The sequence below is a fragment of the Phacochoerus africanus genome, chromosome 1, assembly GCF_016906955.1.
Source record: "Phacochoerus africanus isolate WHEZ1 chromosome 1, ROS_Pafr_v1, whole genome shotgun sequence".
NCBI lineage: Eukaryota > Metazoa > Chordata > Mammalia > Artiodactyla > Suidae > Phacochoerus > Phacochoerus africanus.
In genome coordinates, this window is record NC_062544.1 from 111,059,213 (window position 1) to 111,083,489 (window position 24,277).

The 24,277-nt window shown below is 42.7% G+C and overlaps 1 protein-coding gene across 23 annotated transcripts in view; it reads right to left on the minus strand.

Moving 5' to 3' along the window:
* MAP4 (microtubule associated protein 4) overlaps positions 1 to 24,277 on the minus strand; it is a 172,475-nt gene that overhangs the window by 38,441 nt on the left and 109,757 nt on the right. For 13 of the 23 annotated variants that reach the window (XM_047773064.1, XM_047773033.1, XM_047772991.1 and 10 more), the window contains exons 4-9: positions 20,430 to 20,552; positions 14,005 to 14,118; positions 10,261 to 10,395; positions 7,891 to 8,916; positions 6,803 to 6,925; positions 986 to 4,306 (exon numbers count right to left, since the gene is read on the minus strand). In XM_047773064.1, the coding sequence (XP_047629020.1) occupies positions 986 to 4,306; positions 6,803 to 6,925; positions 7,891 to 8,916; positions 10,261 to 10,395; positions 14,005 to 14,118; positions 20,430 to 20,552 (4,842 nt within the window). The remainder of the gene's footprint in view (positions 1 to 985; positions 4,307 to 6,802; positions 6,926 to 7,890; positions 8,917 to 10,260; positions 10,396 to 14,004; positions 14,119 to 20,429; positions 20,553 to 24,277) is intronic. The other 10 variants (XM_047773093.1, XM_047773147.1, XM_047773126.1 and 7 more) reach the window with 2 other exon arrangements.

Consider the following 24,277-nt stretch of genomic DNA (forward strand, 5'->3'; position numbering starts at 1 on the left):
ACATGAGGAGGTATTATAGACTTGCCCATGGATATGGACTAAGTTTCATTGACACAAGTCATGCCCAACTCTATCTAACCCATATGGAACTGGGCCAATAGCTATAGGCAACAAACTGGTAAAAGACACAGCTGCATCAGTGAGAGAGTGTGCCTACCCATCTGGTTGGAGGCTACCATTTCCTCATAATGGGCCATTCATTTTCATTTAATCCAAAGCCAATTTGGATATTTAGTTCTACCAGCACAAACCACATATGAATACTGGAAAAAAAAAAAAAAAAAAGCCTCCCACCCCCTAGCTGGACATGAAGTGCTTTCTTTCCTCCTGTGACTTGTTGCAAAGTCATGATTAAAATTTGGCTAGAGGAGTTCCCGTCGTGGCTCAGTGGTTAACGAATCCGACTAGGAACCATGAGGTCTCAGGTTTGATCCCTGGCCTCGCTCAGTGGGTAAAGGATCTGGCATTGCCGTAAGCTGTCGTGTAGGTCATTAACTCGGCTCGGATCCTGCGTTGCTGTGGCTCTGGTGTAGGCTGGCGGCTACAGCTCCGATTAGACCCCTAGCCTGGGAACCTCCATATGCAGCAGGTGTGGATCTGGAAAAGTCCCTCAGGGGCTTTTAAAATTTGGCTATAAACTTTACACATAGGAAGCACACTTAAAAAAAAAAATTTAAGAGTATTGTGGACAGTGATAGGCTTTCTGCTAAAGAATTTATTGCTTGAAATTCAACTTCCCCTCAAAGTCAAGGTTCAGTGCTGGGTGAAAGGCATGCAACCATGTCACCAGCCTCCCAAGATGGACACAAGTCATGCCTTGGCTGCAGAAAAAACACATAACTAGCAGTTACAGGTTTTCATGCCAACAAACCAATGGTTAACGAGGATGATTAGAGTCTAGATGGAACCAAAGCACAAGCTCTTTGCCTTTTTGATGCTGACAAAAAGCCACAAGCACACATAATTCCCCATGGCAGGTTCATACCACTGGACTTGAATTGCTTGGATCGCTCTCTTTCCTGGACCGCAGATTTAGGCAAAAGCGGAGTGAGTCCTCGGGACTTGGTGGGTCTCATGTAGCCTTTCATCGGTTCAGCCGTTCTGTTTTTATCTTCCTTATTCCCTTCTCTCAGTGCCTTTGGTTCAGGTTTTTCGGTCATTTTCTCAGGTGCCTCCAAGACCTTGTCTTTGGGTTCTGGGAGTTGAGAAGCCTTGGAAGCAGTCACTACTAATTCATCTATCACCTTCGAAGGAGTCGCTTCAACTTTGTCATCTAAGACATCTGACTGGAGTTCTGCTTGTGCCAAGGAAACATGTGCCGATCCTCTCATTTCAGAAGCCAGACTGATTTCTTCCAATTTATCTTTTTCACTTTTTGGAGGCAAAAGAACCATATATACCTCCTTAGCCAAACTGTCTGGGCCCTTGGAATCTCTATCTTCAGCATTTTGGTCCTCACAGAAACTGGGCTTTTGTGCTTTGTTTCCCAGTAGGTCAGGAATTGGAACTGGAGCAGAAGCCGCCTCAGACTCTTCCTTTTTGTTTACTGGACATGTTGGAAAACTACTCCTATCTGTACAGGTTTCTAGGCCTCTGACCCCACCTGCCAGGCTTTGGTCTCCTACTAGCACTCCAGAAAGAAGGTGCCCTCTCGCTGGCTCCATGGTCTTCTCTACTGAATGCTTAGATGCACCACTGGGCACTGACTCAGATTCTCCTATCACACGCCCTCCATCTACCCCTGCTCCATTTTTCATGGGATCAGCAAGCTCACTTTTATTCTGAAGACGGTTACCTCCATGACTGTTAGCTGTTTCTACAGCTGCTGGAAGATTTGGGGCAACTCCTGTGCTTGTAGAGGGTGTAACAGCAGAGGGGGCCTTGGGTCTTTCTTCATCTGGGACTCCAACTTTGCTACAATTATCTACCACTAATAATGTGGAAATCTGGGTTTGAGCTGTCGCTTGACCACTTTCTGCCAAGATGTCTGGAAATGAATCACTTTCCTTTACAACTTGAGAAGTAGAAGTAGGCAATTTTTCACAGGCTGCTGATTCCTGAGCCTCTAGAGGGACTGACTTATTCATCGACTTCAGTAGTGTTCTGGGGCAGGTAAATGTAATATTTCTATTTTCGTCCACATAGCCTATTCCTTCAATTCTGTGGTCCCCTATGGTTTCCATGGGAACATGTATTTTTGTTGCATCTATCTTATTCTCCAGAATGTGCTTCTCAGGGAAACTATTTTTAACCTCTTTGCTTTTTCCATCATTACTCCTTTTATTTGGTTTGTCAGCTACTGCAGTGTGTCCCTTGCCTGTATCTATCTTATTCTCCTCACACAGTACTGAAGGAAGAAATCCTGCCCCCTGGATTTGGTCTTGGCAGCTCACATCTGTCACCTTGGTAGTTGGTTGGGTAACAGCAGAATCCTCGCCTCTGTTTGTTTTGTTCCTGCCAACAGCCCCAAGCTCCAAAGAATTAGCCTCAGCATTTCTACCCTTTTGGTCAGCTACTCCCACTGTGGGTGTATCTGATGCACATGAGAACAAAGGGTCATGATTTATGGGGAAAGTGAGTTCTAATTCCTTGTTTTGATGGGGAGTACTACCTACAAAAGGGAGGTTGAAGATTTCTTCCTTCCTCTCCATTCTAGCAGGCTGTGTGGAATAATTATTTTTAAATTTTTTGTTTCTGCTTTCACTACCTCTTTTTTTAGGCTTTTCAGCAATCCAGGGAGCTGCCTCCCCCCAAGGACACTTTTCCTCCTTGCTCTGGTTGCTGACACCCATGTCCACAGCTACAGCTCCTCTTTCTGTTGGAGCAATGGAAGTCTGAATCATGCCTGACCCATTTCCCAAAGGAATCAAGGCCTGCAAGGTGTCAGTCACCTCCTTAGGATTCCCCATCGCCACTGCCTCAGTGAGGTTGGTTACTGTTCCTGAGGGCTTTGAAGAATCTAGCCCCAGCTCCTCACTTTTATCCCCAGCAGTCACTGTTTCAGTTTTCGGGGCTGGCTCACTTGGTGCATGAACAGCTCTGCTGTCCTTCTGGCTGTCTGGGAGGAATGGCAGCTCAGACCTTGCTCTCACCTTCCCAGAACTCGATCTCACTTTCCCCGAACTGCCCTTTCCCTTCCTGCTTTTGCTGTCACCCACCATTCTCTTAAATGGTTCATTCCCTGGTCCAGGAACCTGAACGGACACCTTATCCTGCAGCTGTTCAGAGGCAATGATGCTGTTCTCATGTCTCTGCCTAGGAAAACTTTCCTTTTTTAGTTCTTTAACTTCTTCAACTCCTTCAGAAAACTCTTTCTGTCTGTCCTTCTGCAGCTTGGTCATTTTACTTTCATCATTCCTTTCTTTTAGACTACTTTCTAATGGATTACTTGCTGTCAAAGTAGGTACCAAAATGGGCAGTCCTGCTGCTGCTGTGGGTTTTGCAATTCCACCCACAGCCTCTTGGTCCATGAGAGGAGAGCAACCCTCTTTGGGTATGATCTCCAAAGGGATCTCTACTTTGTGTGCAGAAACTTCTGTCAGGGGTCCTTTCAGATTGAGGGAGCCTACTGTCTGGCTTTTATCCACAGAAGACCTGAGGTCAGGTACAGGCTGCGACTTGCACTCATCTTGCTGCAGAGATTTCCTGTCTTGGCTCTGTAGTGCTGACTCATTACCTTTGCCCTCTGCATCTTCCCTGAGTTTGGGCTGAGAATTTACTGCAGTTTTTGGCAGTTCTTCCAAAGGACATGAAGGAATGCTGAGACTCTCTGACACAAAGTTCTCAGCTACCAGTTTGGCTGCTCTGGAGTCAATTTCATATCCCCTTTTCAAGTTTCCCCGGGATACCAGTCCATGTTCTGTGCCCACCGTGGGAGGCTGGCTGGGAAGAACACCTGATTTTCGTGGGTCAGTGGCAAAGAGATGACTTTTAGACTCGTCTGCATTGTCGTCATCTGAAGGTCCACCAGCCCGGGGTTGAGGATATCTCTTTTGCTTTGGTTTTTTCTTTTTTTTCTTCATCATCATGGTTGTGCTTTCTAGATCCCAGGCCTCCCTGACAAGATCCCTCTGGGGTTCAAGGACGTCACCATGAATAGTTTTCCTCTGGTTCCCAGGCTCACCACAGGAAGATGAACCAGAAACCCAACCCAGCTCAGACAAAGGGCAGGGGCCTAGCCCAGGATCAAGAGTCTTCCTTGGAGAAGATCCTCCCAGCAGCTCAGGAGGGACCCTGGCAGGCCTGGGCCGGGTGGACCTGTGGTCACTGGGTCTGCACACTTGTCTGGCTTGTGTGGGAGGGGTACCTGCAATACATGAAGTTGGCTAAAATTCCAAACAGAGAACCCCTCGTTATTGCTTCTTTAAAAAATGTCCACTTAGTAACTCATTTAAGTAGTCTATTTTCACCAACCCATGTACTGACTCATTTAGGAAAGAAATTTTTTCCAAAACATTTCTCACCCTTAACTGGAATTAGCAAATATTAACAAAGATCAAAGATCATCTCAGGTGAAGATTTCTTTACAAACATATTTATGAAGTATTTGAAAGGTGAGAAAAGAAATTCAGAGGTCATCTAACCTGTAATAATAAGCACCTACTGCCTAAAAATCTTCTCTGATATTTATGTTATTATTTTTAATAGGTACATAATTCCCAAGATGACTATCAAGATGGCAAGCGCCTATCTCTTTTTGGTGACATGGATTAGAGTGAAATGCATGTGATTTGACAATTCTAAGAGTCTGTTACTAATATTATACTAATTACTTGTCAATATTATACCAATTACTTGGGAAAGAAACCAGAAGGACAGAATTATGCTACTTTAGAAAAAAGAAAAGGAAAAAAGATACTGAATTAGTATTTTAGCCAGAGAAAAAATTCACATCATTTCAGAACCAAAGCCTCCTACTTTGAAAGACAAATTTGTTAAGATTTCAATGTTCTCTTGTTAAAGGTACTTCCCAAAATACAGAGACATGTACATACTGCCAAGTAGGGTAATGAATTAAAACCATTAGGATGAGCACCCTTGAAAAAGTTTCAGGAAGTCAACTGGTCTATCCACCTGCTTTTATGTCAATGAATGCAGTATGGAGGAGCCAAGATCCTGGTAAGAGTCTAACTGAGGGCAGGCCTAGGACAGCTTGTCAAGTCTAACTCAGTAAATGATTTCAAAGAACATTAAAGTAATTAGATAGTGGAGTTCCCATCATGGTGCGGTGGTTAACGAACCCGACTAGGAACCATGAGGTTGCAGGTTTGATCCCTGGCCTTGCTTAGTGGGTTAAGGATCTGGTGTTGCCATGAGCTATGGTGTTGGTCACAGACGTGGCTCGGATCCTGTGTTGCTGTGGCTGTGGTGTAGGCTGGTGGCCACAGCTCCGACTGGACCCCTAGCCTGGGAACCTCCATATGCCATGGGTGCGGCCCTAGAAAAGACAAAAAAAAAAGAGAGAGAGAGCGACTTCGCTCTTGTTTTTACCTTTCCAATATCCTGAGAATCCTCTCGTTTACTTAATACTTCAGGCCAATTACTACTTTTCTCTGAAAACTGCTAGGCTTTAAGCAACCCACAGCATTTATAACATTTAATATGGTAATTAATCAGCAGCTATCTGGTGCCATCTCTTATACTATTTAATTCAATTAATATATAAATCTTCAGTTTTGGAGTTCATGCCTAGGAACTTCTTTCACCATCGAGGCTATATAATATAATCACACAAGGGCCAGGACCCAGGCTTAAACATCTGGGTGCCTCAGCTTGGTGTCCTTTATACACAATGAGGGCTTAATAAATCTTTACTGATATTCTGAGTCACTAAAACAACATTTTAAAAATCACGTTTATGGGAGTTCCCGTGGTGGCGCAGCAGAAACAAATCCAACTAGGAACCATGAGGTTGCAGGTTTGATACCTGGCCTCGCTCAGTGGGTTAAGGATCTGGCGTTGCCATGAGCTGTGGTATAGGTTGCAGACGCAGCTTGGATCTGGCGTGGCTGTGGCATAGGCCGATGGCTATAGCTCCGATTCGACCCCTAGCCTGGGAACCTCCATATGCTGTGGGTACAGCCCTAAGAAAAGCAAAATAATAATAAAATAAAAATCACGTTTATTTAGCTGCTACCGGTGCTAGACAGTGTTTGAAGCACTAGAGATTCCAAGTGAAGGAAGTCTTGGTCCCCGCCCTCAAGTTCTCATTCTAAACACAGACACAGGGAATTGCTAAGTTGATAATCACATGCACGTGCTTCTGGCTTATCATCAAAAACGTGTAAAGTTCACTGAATAATTGAGCTTGCAAGCCAAAAAGCATCTTAGGGTACTTTAATGTATATAAGAATTACCTCGGGGAACTTGCTAAAATGCATATTATGATGTGACCTGAGGAGGAGCCTAAGATCCTGTATTTCTAATAAGCTCCCTGGTAGCATAGATGCTGCTGGGCTATGGAACATATGGTAACTAGCAAGGGTGTACAGAACATCTGATCAATTCATTCATCTTAGAGCTGAGTAAACTGAGACATAGGAAAGCTAAACAACCTGCCCAAGGCCGCACAGGATAGAACAGTGAGCAGCTGTATTGGCTTAGATGTGCGAGGTTGATATAGTGATAATTTAAAAATATGTAGCAAGCTGAATTTCTGCCTAAACAACACAAAATCTGTTTGAGAAAGAGAGCTGACTTGGTGAACGATACTGCTGATTATTACCTCGCCACAAGGAACGACATCTCCTACCATCAGGTCATCTTTCCCAGTTAAAGAGGTCACTTTGTTCCCCTGACTTACCTGAGGTCTCTGAAGGAAGTTCAGGAGGTTGAGTACTGAATGGTTTCTTTTGCTCTAGTTTTTCTAACACAGAGTCCTCATCTGTTGGCAAGCTGTGCTTTTGGCCTGTGGCTGTGACTGGTTCTAAAGGCAAAAGGAAAGACAACACAGGTTTTCAGAGAAGCACTGCTTCAGCTATTTCTCCACCTTCTCGAAACTAGAAATGGGAATAGTTTTTGAAGAATGAGAAATGCTCTTATGAGAGCAGGAGAACAATGAAAAGTGGGGTTTCAGGGGCGGGCAGGGGGTGGGGGAGGCGGTGTTGGGAGGATGGTTGGTTTTCTTAAGGTGGAAAAATAACAAACATTTTTATGTGGTGGGAATCATCTAATGGAAAGGGGATTAAAATCATGAGAGGCAGGAAGACAGAACGGCTAGGGCAAAATACTTATGTAGGCAAGAGAAGACGAGATCTAATGCAAACCAAAGCTTCTGCCCTTTACTACTAGAAGCAGAGACAGTTAACTGACTACAACAGGAGGGAAAGTAGTCGATGGATAAGGATGCAAGTAATTCTGTAAACAAAGGAGTGGAAGTTTGTGCATGTTCTCTTTCTCTTCAATTATCTGTAAGAAAAACAGGAAGATGAGCAGAGAACAAGGATGGAGAAGGTACTGCAGGTTGGAGGAGGGTGACAGTGAGATAGAATTATCTAGGAGAGTAGGAATGTGTACGGACTTGCAAAATACAGTGTGACTGGAGTTCTCGTTATGGCTCAGTGGTAACAAACTCCACTAGGATCCACAAGGACTCGGGTTTGATCTCTGGCCTCATGCAGTGGGTTAGGGATTCAGCGTTGCTGTGAATTGCAGTGTAGCTTACAGACACGACTTGGATCTGGCATTGCTGTGGCTAGGCATAGGCCGGCAGCTATCGCTCTGATTCAACCGCTAGCCTGGGAATTTCCATATGCCATGGGTATGGCCCTAAAAAGACCAAAAAAAAAAAAAAAAGTGTGACTGTCTTTATGTTGCCCGGTATGATGTCTGTCCTTCCTGGGGAGCACACCCTGGGGGACAGAAACAGCATAAGTAAGCATATGCCCATACCTGGTGACATCACGAGAGGAGGTGCAGCTAACTGTTCCTCATTGTGGAGAGACTCTAACTGGGAGTCCTCATTTGTTTCTTCCTGTGTCCACATAATTCCCATGTCCTTAACTGGAACCGGTGCCACCTCTGCTTCTGATGATGGTGCAAGGGTCTTGGCTGAAGCATCATTGTTGGCTGGGGCCATCTCAGTTTCTGGAGGCACAGCAACATCCTTAGTCACCTCTGTCTCTGGGAGCACAGCCATGTCTTTGCCCAGGGCCATCTCTGTTTCTGGAGGTAAAACCACATCCTTGCCCAGGGCTACCACTGTTTCTGGAGGCGGGGCAACATCCTTGCCCCGGGCCACCTCTATTCCTGGGGGTGAAGCCATGTCCTTGACTGGTGTGACTTCTGTTTCTGGAGGTGTGGCCATATTCCCAGTCAGGGCCACCTCTGCTTCTGAGGACAGGGCTACATCCTTGGCTGAGGACAGTTCTGTGGCTGATACAATGTCTGAAACCAGTTCCACCTCTATTTCTGAGAGTGATGCTATACACTGGGCTGAGGCCATCTCTTGGTCTGTAGGTAGTACTATGACCTTACCTTGGGCCACATCCATTTTTACAGGTAATGTCCTCTCTGTTTCTTTGAATAGTAGTATGTCCTTGGCTGGGGCTGCTTCTGTTTCTGTGGGCAGTACCATGTTCTCGGCCAAAGACACATCTGTTTCTGTGGGCCATACAACATCCTTAACCGGTGCTTCCTCTGTTTCTGTGGGTAGTGCTATGTCCTTGCCTAGGACCATATCTGATTCGATGGATGATTCTGCGTCCCTGGCCAGTGCCACATCTGGTTTGGGAGGTGGTTCCATGTCTTTAGCCAATGCCACCTCTGTTTCTGTGGCTGAGACCACATCCTTGGCCGGGATCATCTCTGATTCTCTAGATGGTGCCATGTCAACAGCCACCAGTCCCATCATCATTTCCAATGCTTTCGTTGGTGCCCTCTCTTCTAATGATGACATTTCTACATCCTCAGCTGGCTCTAAGGGAAATAAGATGGAAATTTAGGATCCATCATTGTCTGGTCATAGCTCTTCATTCATCTTACTTTCTTGGAGCACAAGACGATCTTGGCTTTTGTGACTGTAAGATCCTAAACATTACTAATGCATTTGTGCCTATGCTTTGACAGTCTCAATACTTAGAAGACTAGAATACTGGGAGAACAAACAATGGAGGAAGAAAGGTAGACGAGACCAAAAAATAAGTCTAGGAGTCCCCACTGTGGCATAGTGGGTTAAGAATCCAACTGCAACAGCCCAGGTCACTGCAAAGGTACAGGTTTGATCCCCGGCCCAGCACAGTGGACTAAAAGGATGCAGTGCTGCCACAGTTGTAGTGTAGGTCGAAGTTGTGGCTTGGATTCAATCCTTGGCCCGGGAACTTTCATATGCCATGGGTGTGGCAAAAAATTTTTTTAAAAATAATCACAAGTCTAAAATCCCAAATAACACAGGTACACAATTAGTATCAGAAAGAGAGCCTATGGGACATCAAGAAAACTCCCCAGAGTGCTAAATTTGCACTGAATCACAGTGCAAATTTACCCATCATCCCTAAGTGTTGTATTTCAACTCAACTTAATTCTTCCAGCTGTGAAATTAGTTACTTAAGTTATACAAATCCTTACAGACACTATGTCAGGTCCTTAACCTGCTGAGCCACAATGAGAACTCCCTCGGTAACTTAAGTTTAAAAATACTTGAGTTAGGTTAGGTTAGAGTTAGGTTGTGGCTCAGTGGTAACGAACACAACTAGTATCAATGAGGATGTGGGTTTGATCCCTGGTCTCACTGGGTGGGTGAAGGATTTGGTGTTGCTGTGAGTTGTGGTGCAGGTCATAGTCGCTGCTTGGATACTGAATTGCTGTGGCTGTGGTGTAAGCCTGCAGCTATAGCTCTGATTCAACCCCTAGCCTGGGAACTTCCTGTATGGCCCTAAAAAAGCAAACAAACAAATGAAAACTTGCAATAGTTGTGAAAATTTTAATTGTATTGCTGCATAAGGCTAAAAATGCCTGATAGGAGTTCCCACTGTGGCACAGTGGAGATGAATCCGTCTAGTAACCATGGGGCTGAGGGTTTAATCCCTGGCCTCACTCAGTGGGTTAAGGATCCAGTGTCAGCAAGAGCTATAGTGTAGGTTGCAGATGTGGCTCGGATCCCAAGGTGCTGTGGTATAGGCCAGCAGCTATAGCTCTGATTCAACCCCTAGCCTGGGAACCTCCATATGCTGTGGGTGCGTCCCTAAAAAAAGAAAAAAAATTAAAAATACCTGATTACGTATATTGATTATTAGCTGATAAAGAGGGATTCTAATATCTTACCTGCCATGGGCTGCAGAGGTTGTATAACAGCTATGGGGGAAATTAAAGGCTCTGAGTGTGGAGGGTTGGGAGCTTCCACAGACCAAGCCTGAGGAACAACAGCTGCAGGAGCAAACGTGTCACAGGGAAAGAGACCTAATATTAAAACACAAACAAAAACATTTTTGAAACTAAGCCAACACTGGGGGAAAAAGACATCTGATATTTAAAATCAGGCGTTTCTACTGTGGCACAAGGGGATTGGTGGTGTCTCTGCAGCACCAGGACTCAGATTCGATCCCAGCTTCACACAGTGGGTTAAAAGATCCAGTGTTGCCATAGCTGTGGCGTAGGTTGCAACTGTGGCTTAGACCTGATTCCTGGCCTGGGAACTCCATATGCCATGGAGGAGACAAAAAGGGAAAAAAAAAAAAAAAAAAAAGAAAGGAAAAAAAAAAGAATTCAACTGTGTTGACTTGGGTTGCTGAGGAGGCAAGGGTTCAATTTCTAGTCCAGGAACTTTTATATGCCTCAGGTGTGGCCACAAAAGAAAAAGAAAAAATTTGCCAAAACCTTTTCAAAGCAATCAGAATGAACAAACTGCAACTACAAGTAGTAACTTGGAAGAAGTTTACAAATTTTATATTGTCATAAAGACATAGGCCAAAAAGACCAATGAGAAACAAAGTTTTTAAAGTAAAAACTACTGACAATCTTTAGATTTGGTCAATTGTTAGGCTGTCACGCCATTAATCAGCATTGACTGATCACCTTCTACAATGTTTTTCAAAGATTCAAAGATACCAAAGGATGAGTTCTTGCTTCAACATCACAATTAATAGCATAATGTATAGTTAGGGATTGTGAATCAATTTCCTCACCTTCACAGTGATGTTAACGAGATTAACACCTTTCCAACATTAGAGGACAATTCTGTGAAAATGCTTTTTACATTATTAAGAACTAGGCAGATACAAAAGCATTATTATTATGTTGTCCTCTGCCAGACATAATAATCACATGGTCCTCGCCATCAAGATTACTACAATCTAGGGAGTTCCCGTTGTGGTTCAGTGGTAACGGACTGGACTATCATCTTTGATAATGCAGGTTCGATCTCTGGCTTTGCTCAGTGGGTCGGGGATCCTGTGTTGCTGTGAGCTGTGGTGTAGGCTGGCAGCTGTAGCTCTGATTCGACCCCTGGGCCTGGGAGCTTCCATATGCCACAGGTGCAGCCCTAAAAAGCCCCAAAAAGCAAAAGGAGAAGAAAAAAAAAAGGTTATTATAATTTAGCTAGATAGGCAAGGTAGTCATATAGCAAATAAGGTAAAGTGTACAGTATGGACCAAATGCTACAAGAGTTTAAAAACAACCATAAAGACCAGAATAGTCACAGAAGGCTTCAGAGGAGAAGCAAGAGCAGAAGAGGAGAGAGTAGTCAATTTCAAGGTTGAGGATCCCTGAGCAAAGAAAAGAATGAAGATACCAAGAATGCTTCTGAGACTGTGAGATTAGTGATTCAACAGATCTTGTATACCAGAGAAGGGAAATAGGATTAGAACCAGAGAAACTGAAGAGAAGGGGGGAAAAAGTCTCATGTCTTAATTATGAAAATGAGATAATGACTATAGAACAGGGCGTCAGAGTGGTCAGTGTAACAGGTATATCCAGAATTAATTTTAAAGGGGGGCAGGAAGTCTGTCAGAAGACTACAGAAGTGATATAGGCATGAAGTGACAGGGGCTTGCACTGAGGTAAAGCACAGAGAACACAGGAGAAGAAAGATGCTGTAAGGAAAGTCAATGCAAATTAAATGATTCATTAGCTAGTAAGCTGAAGAAATAGGAGTCAAAGCTAAAATTGAAGTGTCAGAAGAGATGGACAGCATCAAAGTCAACTCATTTAATATCCTTCTCCCAGGATATTATCAGTCCAAAGCAGAGCGTAAAAGAAACATATTATTAGCCAGGATTTTTACAAATACAGAATTACAAGCATTATTTGTCTCTCTTTTTTTTTGGTCTTTTCAGGGCTGCATCCACGGCATATGGAGGTTCCCAGGCTAGGGGGTCTAATCAGAGCTGCAGCCGCCGGCCTACACCAGAGCTACAGCAATACCAGATCCAAGCCACATCTGCAACCTACACAGCAATGCCGGATCCTTAACCCACTGAGCGAGGCCAGGGATCAAACCCACAACCTCATGGTTCCTAGTTGGATTTGTTTCCACTGCACCAGGACGGGAACTCCATAAGCATTATTTGAAGCAGGACTTACGGATAATGGGTACCAAAGGAAACCAGAATATGTCACGCCAAAATATGATTTTTCAATATAAAAACTCTGAGTTGAAGGCAATTTAACAAACAGCAAACCAAGAAAAAGCACCCCCCTTTTCTTCCTAAAGGCAGGATATACATTTTCCTTTTGCTGGGGAGAAACTCTTATCAGGACAGAGAGAGCATCAGAAGACTCTGCCAACAAACCTGTCTCTATTTAGTTCCCTCCCACGTATTTAGCCTTCCCATAGTAGGACTTTTGGAAGCATAAAACTGTTTCTGTCATTTCTCTATAAACTTATTATTCTTTGTTGAGGATGTTATGCAAACTGAATCTCTAAGCTACCACTCTGAGTTACTTTCCTCCCATGTGATGTATGTTGCATGCATTAATAAACTTTTTTTTTTTTTTGCAGTGTCTTTTTGCTATTTCTTTGGTCCACTCCCGCGGCACATGGAGGTTCCCAGGCTAGGGGTCTAATCGGAGCTGTAGCCCCTGGCCTACGCCAGAGCCACAGCAACGCAAGATCCGAGCCGTGTCTGCGACCTACACCACAGCTCACGGCAACGCCGGATCATTAACCCACTGAGCAAGGGCAGGGATCGAACCCACAACCTCATGGTTCCTAGTCGGATTCGTTAACCACTGCGCCACGATGGGAACTCCAATAAACTATTTTTAAAATTAATCTGTTGTTTTATCAGGGCCTCAACTGAACATCTCAGATGGGCAGAAGTTTTGCCCACCCTACACTACCTTGCCCACATTCATGTAAAAAGTTATACAAAACCAGGAATGAGGATACTATTAATTAATAAGGTTAGTTTATGTTTACTACGTACCAGACACTATGTGAAGTACTTCTATATAATTTAATCATCACCACATCTTTAAGGTAAGAACTACTGTTGACCACTTTTTTTTTGTCTTTTTTTGGCTATTTCTTGGGCCGCTCCTGCGGCATATGAAGGTTCCCAGGCTAGGGGTCCAATCGGAGCTGCAGCCACCGGCCTACACCAGAGCCACAGCAACACGGGATCCGAGCCGCGTCTGCAACCTACACCACAGCTCACCGCAACGCCGGATCATTAACCCACTGAGCAAGGGCAGGGACCGAACCCGCAACCTCATGGTTCCTAGTCGGATTCGTTAACCACTGCGCCACGACGGGAACTCCTTGACCACACTTTATACATAAAGAAACCAAAGTTTAGAGAGGACATAACTTGTGCGAAGGCTTAAGCTAGTAAAATGTGGAGAGAGATTCAGGCCCTAGGACATAGAATTTAATACCCTACGAGAAGAAGCAAGCAGACCCTGAGCAGGCCAACACTGACTTCTCTCCTGTGACTAATCTAGGAAGAGCCTTGTCAGAGCCAGAGCCCCTGACATAACTTTGCCTCGTGGTTAACTTCAAAGGTGAGAGATGAAAGGCCACATCAATTGTATGGAGTTAGGACATAAATCCAGTTGGAGAAGTCGTACCGTAACTGTTTTTCAGGGGATCGTTTGGTTCTGTAAATGCTGAAGCATTGGTTGTTCCACTGGGAAGAAAGAGCAAATCTTCCAGGCCATCATCACGATGCATCTTAAAGGGATCTGGAATAAAGAAGGAATTTAAAACTCATTCTCAGTTAATATAACCAGAAAGATTAGCATTCTTTTTTTTTTTTCATTATTGTATTCTTTTAGTCTTTTGTGTTTAGATCTTTTTTTTTTTTTTTGTCTTTTTGTCATTTCTTGGGCTGCTCCCGAGGCATATGGAGGTTCCCAGGCTAGGGGTTGAATCAGAGCTGCAGCCGCCGGCCTACGCCAGAGCCACAGCAACGTGCGATCCGAGCCGCGTCTGCAACCCACACCACAGCTCACGGCAACGCCGGATCCTTAACCCACTGAGCAAGGGCAGGGATCGAACCCGCAACCTCATGGTTCCTAGTTGGATTCGTTAACCACTGCACCACGATGGGAACTCCAGCATTCTTTATTATCCTATGATGAATACTAATTAGTTATAGAAGAGTTGTCAACAGCGAGTTAATTAAGTTGATATGAAACTGAACATGGTAAGGAATCAAATATCCACTAACTCATTCGTTATAAGTTAAAAATCTCATATTCTCTATGATTTGATTATCTAAATTAGACAACAAATACATAAATCTGAAAGTACAGCTAATGCTCAAGTCTATACTATACCAGGAGGTGAAAATACAAATATAGTTACATTTTCAATATGTATTCAGATATTCATTTTAGCTCATTTAAAAAAAAAACAAAACAATAGAACAAATAAAAAAGACATTTTCACCGCCTGTGGGCACTTTGGAGAAACCTGCATTTCAAAACTGCCTGAATGAGACAAGGTGAACAGCTGGTATCTTAAGAGAACTCAGGAGTTGGCATGATAAAGGCACTGAAAGCATCAGGTAAACTCTGTACCTTCTTACATGAAAAAAAAAGAGCAAAACCATTCAGGCCAAGCAAGAATTCTGTTCTCTAAGGAGGCCATCTCAAAATGTAGCACACACCCGAATCATCCTGAAGGCTTATAAAAACAGGTTGCTGGGCCCTAAGAATCTGCTTTTCTAACTAGTTAGTTCCTCTGTGAATGCTAATTTCCTTAAGGCACTTTAATTGTCAGAGGCAGCTGCACTGAAGCCCAGCCCTAAAGAGAATATGCATTCCTATAGCTCTGAGGCATTAAAGGAAAACAGGAAACTTAAATCTATCAAACTATCAACAAGAATAACTGTTGTATGGTTTTTTGCACATTAGGAGGGGAAGAATGCTAAATCATATGAAAAAATCAAAGAATTATACAAAATTCTGTCATTTCTTCATTACAGTTTTACTGGGTGCCTATGACATGGCAAACCCCATGTGCTATAAAAACCCAAAGATGTATAAGGGTTGGGGTTGAGAACATTTAGGAGATGGATACATTTTTTTTTTTGTCTTTTTTGCTATTTCTTGGGCCGCTCCCACAGCATATGGAGGTTCCCAGGCTAGAGGTCAAATCGGAGTTGTGGCCACTAGCCTACGCCAGAGCCACAGCAACACAAGATCCGAGCAACGTCTGCAACCTACACCACAGCTCACGGCAACGCCGGATCGTTAACCCACTGAGCAAGGGCAGGGACCGAACCCACAACCTCATGGCTCCTAGCTGGATTCGTTAACCACTGCGCCACGACGGGAACTCCAGGAGATGGATACATTTTAATTGAACTCCAGGAATATCTTCACTTGATAAATACTTAAGCTGAGAACTAAAGAACTGAGTGGTTGGCAGAGGGATGAAGACCCTATCTTTCTCTATCTGCCTTCCCTGCCTTAGTGATCTCATCCCATCTCACAGCTGAAAATTCCTTCTATAAGATGATGACACTCAAATCTCTATCTCCAGCCATCTAGACCTCTCCCCTCAGGTTTTTTTTTTTTTTAATTACTCAATGAATTTTATTACATTTATAGTTGTACAACAATCATCACAACCCAATTTTATAGCATTTTCATCTCAATCCCCCCCAGCTCATCCTCCCAACCCCTCATCTCCCCTCATGTTCAAACTGCCAACTCTTAATGTATAAAATAAAGCCAAAAATCTAACAAAATCTAGTAGTTTCCCAAACCACTCCTCATACAGTCTTCCCATCTCTGATAGCATTCTATCTTTTTGGTCAAAAAAACCCTGGAGTCATCCTTGATCTCTCTGTCATAAACCACATCTTGGAGTTCCCATCGTGGCACAGCAGAAACGAATCCGACTAGGAACCAGGAGGTTGCAGGTTCAATCCCTGGCCTTGCTCAGTGGGTTAAGGATCCCGAGTTGCCATGAGCTGGTGTAGGTCGCAGACTCGGCTTGGATCTGGTGTTGCCGTGGCTCTGGCATAGCTTGGCTGCTGTAGCTTGGATTAGACCTCTAGCCTGGGAACCTCCATATGCCATGGGTGCAGCCCTAAAAGGACAAAAAAGACAAAAAAAAAAAAAGGAAGTCACCATTGCTGGTCAGTAATTAAGTCCTGACCTAGATGGCTTCACTGATGAATTCTACCAAACATTTATTTAAGAAGAATGAAAACCAGTTTTTCACAAACGCTTCCAAAAATATTACAGGGCGAACACTTCCCAATTCACTGTGTGAGACCAGTATAAAACTACACGAAGACTTTACAAGAAAGGAAAATTACAGACCAACATCTCTGCTAAATATGGATGTAAAAATCCTCAATAAATGTTTATATATGTGCCAGCATATACAACTAATTACACACCAAGACCAAATGGGATGCATTGCAGGAATGCAAGGTTGGTTTAATATCCAAAAATCAATTAATGGAAAACAAATGTATCAATAGAATATAAAAATAAACCAAATCATTATCAACAGATGCAGAAAAAATACTTGACAAAAATCCAACACCCTTTCATGATAAATCAAACACTGGACAAATAAGGATAGAAGGCATTTTCTGACAAATGGCATCTAAAATCCCCTCCCAACCCACCCAGCTAACACCATACTTAATGGTGAAAGACTGGATGCAGTTCCCTAAGACCAGGAACAAACAAGGATGTCTGCTCTTGTCACTTCTATTGAACATTGTACTGAAGGTTCTAGCCAAAACAATTAGGCAAAGAAAAGAAATAAAATGCATCCAGATAGGAAAGGAGGAAGTAAACTATTCTTCTATATGACAAAATTGTATATGTAGAAAATCCTAAATTATCCACTAAAAAATTACTAGAACTAATGAGTTAGGTGAGAAGATACAAGCTCATATAAAAAAACCAATTCAGATTCAGAATAATCTAAAAATAAAATTAAAGCAATTCCAAGAGTTCCCATTGCGGCTCAGTGGTAACGAACCCAACTAGTATCCAAGAGAACTCATGTTCAATTCCTGGCCTCACTCTGGTGTAGGTCACAGACATGGCTCAGATCTGGCATTGCTGTGGTTGTGTATAGCTACAGCTCAGATTCGATCCCTAGCCTGGGAACTTCCATATGCCGCGGGTGGGACCCTAAAAGATGTCTGAAAAAAAAAAAATCCATTAATAACCTTAAGAATAAAATATTAGTAATAAATTTTATGAAGAATATAAATTTACACTCTAAAAACCATAAAAATATTGTTGAGAGAAACAAGATATAGAAGTTCCCTAGAGGCTCAGTGGATTAAGGATCCCGATGTTGTCACTGCTGTGGCTCTGGCTACTGCTGTGTTACGGATTCAATCATTCAATCCCTGGCTCAGGAGCTTTTGTATGCCATGGATTTAGGCCAAAAAATAAATACAATGGCAACAACAACAACAACAAAAAAGGATGTAAACACATGGAAAAATATTCCTTGTTTCCATGTTTAAGGACTGGAAGACTGGAGTTCTCACTGTGACACAGCAGGCTAATGATTGTACTTGTCTCTGTGGAGGTAAGGGTTCGGTGCACTGGGTTAAGGATCTATCACTACTGCAACTATTTTCAAATGTGGAAGCCATACTTAGCTCATAGATTATATAAAAATAGGCAGAGTGGGAGTTCCCGTCATGGCACAGTGGTTAACGAATCCGACTAGGAACCATGAGGTTGCAGGTTTGGTCCCTGGCCTTGCTCAGTGGGTTAAGGATCCGGCATTGCCGAGAGCTGTGGTGTGGGTTGAAGACTCAGCTCGGATCCCACATTGCTGTGGCTCTAGTGCGGGCTGGCGGCTGCAGCTCTGATTCAACCCCTAGCCTGGGAACCTCCACATACCACGGGAGCTGCCCTAGAAAAGGTAAAAAAAAAAAAAAAAGTCAAAGGATCTGAATACACATTTCTCCAAGGAGGATACACGAATGGCACATATAAGCACATGAAAAGACAAAAAGATAATCAACATCATCAGTCATTAGGAAAATGCAAATCAAAATCACAAGATACCATATCACACCCATTAGGTTAGCTATAACTTTATTAAAAAGGGAAAACAAGTGCTGTCAAGGATGTGGATTGAGTGCAAACCTCAATGGTGCAGTTGCTTTGGAAAATGGCTTGGCAGTTCCTCAAAGGATTAAACATAGAGTTACCATTTGAATAGCAATTCCAATCTAATACATACCTGAGAAAAATGAAAGTGTGTCTACACAAAAATGCATACATGAATGCTTTCAGCATTATTTACAATAGTTTTAAAAAAAATGGAAACCACCCAGAGGTCCATTAACTAATGAACAAAATGCATCTATGCCACAGCCACAGCAACACAAGATCTGAGCCACAGGGTTGACCTACATCACAGCTCATGGCAAAGCCGGATGCCTGACCCAAGGCCAGGGATCAAACCCACATCCTCATGGATACTAGCTGGGTTCATTACCACTGAGCCACAACAGAAACTCCACCAACATTGTTCTTTAAATAATAAAATATTTATTATTTATTAATTTTTTTAATTAAAGAATAAAGTTCTAACCTATTCCACAAAATGCATGTACCTTGAAAATACTGGGCCAAATGAAGAAAGCCACAAAAGACCACATATTATTATGATTCCATTTATATGAAATGTCCAGAATAGAAAACTTGTAGAGACAGAAAGTAGATTAGTGGTTGCTTAGTGCTGGGTTAATAAATAAGGAGGTAGGGGGTGGTCATCTAAAGTATACTGAGTTTCTTTAAGAGGTGATTAAAAATATTCTAAAATGGACTCTAGGGATAACTGTACATATGTGTAAATGCCCAAAAAATCCACTGAATTGTACTTTTTTTTGCTTTTTTGGGCTGTACCCACGGCATATGGTAGTTTCCAGGGGTTGAATAGGAGCTATAGCTGCTGGCCTACCACTACAGCCCAGCAATGCCAGATTTGAGCCACGTCTGCAACCTACATCACAGCCCACGGCAACACCAGATCCTTAACCCATTGAGTGAGGCCAGGGATTGAACCTGAGTCCTCATGGATGGTAGTCAGATTCGTTTCCGCTGACCCACAATGGGAACTCCACTGAACTGTACACTCTAAATAGGTGAATTTTATGGTATGTGAATTATATCTTAATAAAGATTTTAAAAAGAATTACATATATCTAGGGTAGCCAAAAATTGGAGAATGGTATAGAATATCAAGTACTAGATCATTTGGAACCAGTTACAAGTGCCTTCTAAGTTAGATAGCAAAAAAAGAAGCCATACATAAGTGGAAACAAATAATCTGCCTAACTGTGACATAGAAGCATCAATGCTACTGCTTTGAGGTCCTTCTGTAGTCCATCCCTCCTGCCACTTCCAGCTCTAGGCAACTAGAGCTATGCTTTTTTTGTCTCTATAAATTAGTATCAGGAGTTCCCATGTGGCGTAGCAGGTTAAGGATCTGGTGTTGTCAATGTAGCAGCTCAGGTTGATGGTGAGGCATGGGTTCAATCCCTGGCCCAGGAACTTCCATATGTGTCAGGAGCAGCCAAAACCAAAAAAAATAGTTTGAATTTTATAGAAATTGGGTATAAGCATTAGTCTCTTTTGTCAAATGGGGATAATATATCATTGGCAGAATTAAAAAAAAAAGAGATGCAGATGATATGTATATAAAGGCTCCAGCACTGTGCCTGGTACAAAATAAGCATTCAACAAATGGTGCTATTCTTACTATAATGATTCCTTTTGGAAGGATTATGGTTCTAAGGTACTATCTAGTGTTCAATGAATATGAATTTCAGTTAGTTTACTCAAAAACAGGTTTTGAAGGGGAGAGAACTAATGGGGCACCTGCCTCAGGAGGAAGAATAAATAGAGAGGAAAAAGGGCCAAGTGTTCATGGGAAATAATTATACCTTGGTGTGGTTTATGAGCTATATTTAAGAGTCATGCTGTGGCTTTTTCATGTTTATGTCATAGTTCACATTCAGCAGTCACAAAGCAAGCCTTGCACTTACCAGTCTGGATTGGATTCACCCCTTGCTCAGGTTCAAAGCAAAAGTTTGTATTTTCTGGCCAGTTCTGGCTGTTTTGATATTCCTGGTAGGCCATTTTCTCTTCAAGGAATTCCGTTGGAGACACTTCAGAGAAACAGGAAACAAAAGTTACAAGATACCACTGTTTTCTCCCCCACTAAAGATGAATTTCTACAAATATTTCTACAAGCTAATCAATAGAGAACAATGATCTAGATAGTGCCCTTGAAGAAAACTTTTTTTTTTTTTTTTGGCTGTGCCTATGGCATTTGGAAGTTCCTGGGCCAGGTTTTGAGCCTGCAACACAGCAGCAACCCAAGCCATAGTCGTGACAATGTCAGATCTTTAACCCACGAGCCATCGGGGAGCTCCAAAGAAAAATTTTTTTAAATTTTACAAAAGACTAAAATAATCAAAGAATTGCAAACTTTAAGGCTGTTCCCAGGCTTAAAATACTGCAGGAGGATTTCTGGTGATGAACATGTGAAAAGGTTAATGATTTCTATACACAAAAGGACAAGTATAAAACTGAACAAAATTGGCAAAGGCAAATCACTAAATTTTTTAAAAATCCAGATCTAAATAAATGGAGAGATACACAATGTTCATGAATAGAAGACTCAATGTCGTTAAGATGTCTAGTCTCAAATTGATGCAGTTATAATAATAAAAAATCCAAGCAGCATTTTTAAAAAAATCAACAACTATATTCCATAACTTATATGAAAGTGAAAAAAACATGGAATAGCCAAAATGAGTTTAAATAAGCAAGTTGGAAAAGTATTTTTTCAATAAATGATATGGAAAAACTGGACACTTATTTCACACCACATGCAAAACTATCTCCAAACAGATTAAAGACCTAAACGTCTCTTACTTCTGGTGTCTGCCCCCTTGGTGGCTGGATTTGGTACAGGGGCTTGCTGTAGGCTTCCTGATGGGAGGGACAGATGCCTGCCCTGGTAGGCAGGCTGATTCCTATCCCTCTGGTGGGTGGGGCTTGGTCTCTGCGTGAGACTGAGGCAGCTGTGTGCCTGGGGGATCTTTAGGCAGCCAGTTTACTGCTGGTTGGGGCTGTGATCCCACCCAGATTATTGTTTGGCCGGGGGCTTCTCAATGGGTGATGGTTGGGGCCAGATTTTTGCAAAATGGCCACCTCCAGAGAAATGCACACTGACGAACATTCCCAAGAGTTTTGCCTCCAATGCAAAATAAGCCACAGTCACCCCCTGTTTTACCAGGAGATCCTCCAAGAACTGCAGTCAGGTCCGACCCAGATTCCTATGGTGCCTTAGCTTTGCACTGGGACCCAGTACACCGACCCAGATTCCTATGGTGCCTTAGCTTTGCACTGGGACCCAGTACACGTGAAAGTCTGTGTGCGCCTTTCAAGAATGCGGTCTCCATTTCCCCCAGTCCTGTGGAGCTCCTGTGCACAAGCCCCACTGGCCTTCAAGGCCAGATGCTCTGGAGGCTCTTTCTCCCAGTGCCAGATCACCAGATGTGGACACCACATGCAAAACTATCTCCAAACATATTAAAGACCTAAACATAAAGAGCTAAAACCAGATAGAGGGCTAAGCCACCTGTGTGGCAGCAGGTAAACTGTCAGGCCTGTGTCTTCAGTTGATGGGGCCCAGTGGGTTTTCATTCTTTCTTTTTCTTCTTCTTTTTTTTTAAAAGAACCCCCTCCCCGCAATTTAAATATAGTGGCTGTGAAGTTAACACAAAAACTTGCTGGAAGGAGAAATTGAGAGTGTAAGCTCTAGCTCTTTTTTGAAAATAAATAAATAAATAAATAAACAAACAAAGAAAAAAAAAACCTGCTCAAAATTCAGTGGATTAATTAAGTGTTCACTGGTGGTCCTTCAACAGATGTCTCTGTTTCAATTTCCAAGTCCCTCCCCCAGAACCTGCAGAGAGCTGTCCAGTGAAGCATAAGCCAGTGTTTGTTAGGCTGAATCCAAGTGACAGAAGATTGATGATGGAAGTTAGTGCTCTATTTTTCAATGATCCTCCAGCCCTACTATGACAACCAGGAAAGCCTTTCAATGAACTGTGGGATTATGCAGTTGTGGATGCCTTTTTCTTTTCTTTTTGTCTTTTTAGGGCCGCAGCCGTGGCATGTGGAGGTTCCCAGGCTAGGGGTCAAATCAGAGCTGTAGCCGCTGGCCTACACAACAGCCACAGCAACACAGGATCTGAGCCGCATCTGCAACCTACACCACAGCTCACAGCCAACGCCAGATCCTTAACCAACTGAGAGAGCCCAGGGATCAAATCTGTGTCTTCATGGATATTAGTCAGAATTCGTTTCCACTGAGTCATGATGGGAACTCCCGGAAGCGTTTTTCTTGAGTGACATAACTGAACAGAATTTAGAAGTTGAACTTTGTCCCCATGGACAGCACTGGGTGTTTTTATTTTTTACTCCCTGGAAGAAAAAAAGAGTGGGAACAAGAACTTGATCTATCATTCAAAGTGTCCAGAAAGAGACAAAATGGGAAGGCCGAGCTTATCTTCCTTGGAGTTATTTTCCACCAAGTGTGAAAAATTCAATTCATTTGAAATTTATGGATCAAAAGATAAAAGAAGCTATGAAGCTCTCTACCCAGTAGCTCAACATGAACTGCAGCAAGGACAAAGACCTAGTTTCCAATGATGGGAATACTTCAAGCCTTTCAATTTTAACATACTGCATGGAGAAGGGTGGAAATAACCAGAATCAGACCTGATGTACAGGAGTACAAAAGATAATCATATCACTCATTCTTTTCTCTACCTTTTAAGGTAAACCAATAATAAATATAATCTCTTTCAAGATACCAAGAAAAAAAAGAGCTAAAACAAACGAACAACCCCCCCCCCCAAAAAAAAACCCTAAAACAAACAAATAAACTTGTAGAAAAAAACACAGGGAGTTCCCATTATAGCTCAGTGGTTAACGAATCCAACTAGGAACCATGAGGTTGTGGGTTTTATCCCTGGCCTCACTCAGTGGGTTAAGTTGCTGTGAGCTGTGGAGCAGGTCACAGACACGGCTCGGATCCCGAGTGCTGTGGCTCTGGTGTAGGCTGGTGGCTACAGCTCTGATTAGACCCCTAGCCTGGGAACTTCCACATGCCATGGGCTTGCCCTATAAAAAGACAGAAAGACCCCAGAAAAAAAAAAAGAAAAAAAAAATACACGGGAGAAAAATCTCTGTGACCTTAGTTAAATTAGGCAAAGATTTCTTAGATATGTCCCCAAGACAACCTAAAAAAGAAAAAATTGAGGTGTTCCTGTTGTGGCACAGCAGAAACGAATCTGACGAGGAATGATGAAGTTGCGGGTTAGATCCCTGGCCTTGCTCAGTGGGTTAAGGATCTGGCATTGGCATGAGCCATGGTGTAGGTCACAGACGTGGCTCAGATCTGGTGCTGCTGTGGCTGTGGTATATAGGCCGGTGGCTCTAGCTCAGATTAGACCCCTAGCCTGGGAACCTCCATATGCTGTGGGTGGGGCCCTAAAGAGACAAAAGACAAAAAAAAAAAAAAAGATAAATTGGACATCATCAAAATTGGAAACTCCTATTTTTCCAAGATATCACTAAGAAAATGAGAAACCACATTCTTGAAGAAAATATTTGCAAATAATAAATCTAATAACAACAAAAAAACAACCCAATTAAAAAATGGGTAGAAGACGTTTCTCTAAAGAAAACATATGGACCAGTAGGCACATGAAAAAATGCTCAACATCACTAATTATTAGAGAAATGCAAATCAAAACTACAATGAGATATACCTCACACCAGCCAGAATGGCCATCATTAAAGTCTACAGATAACA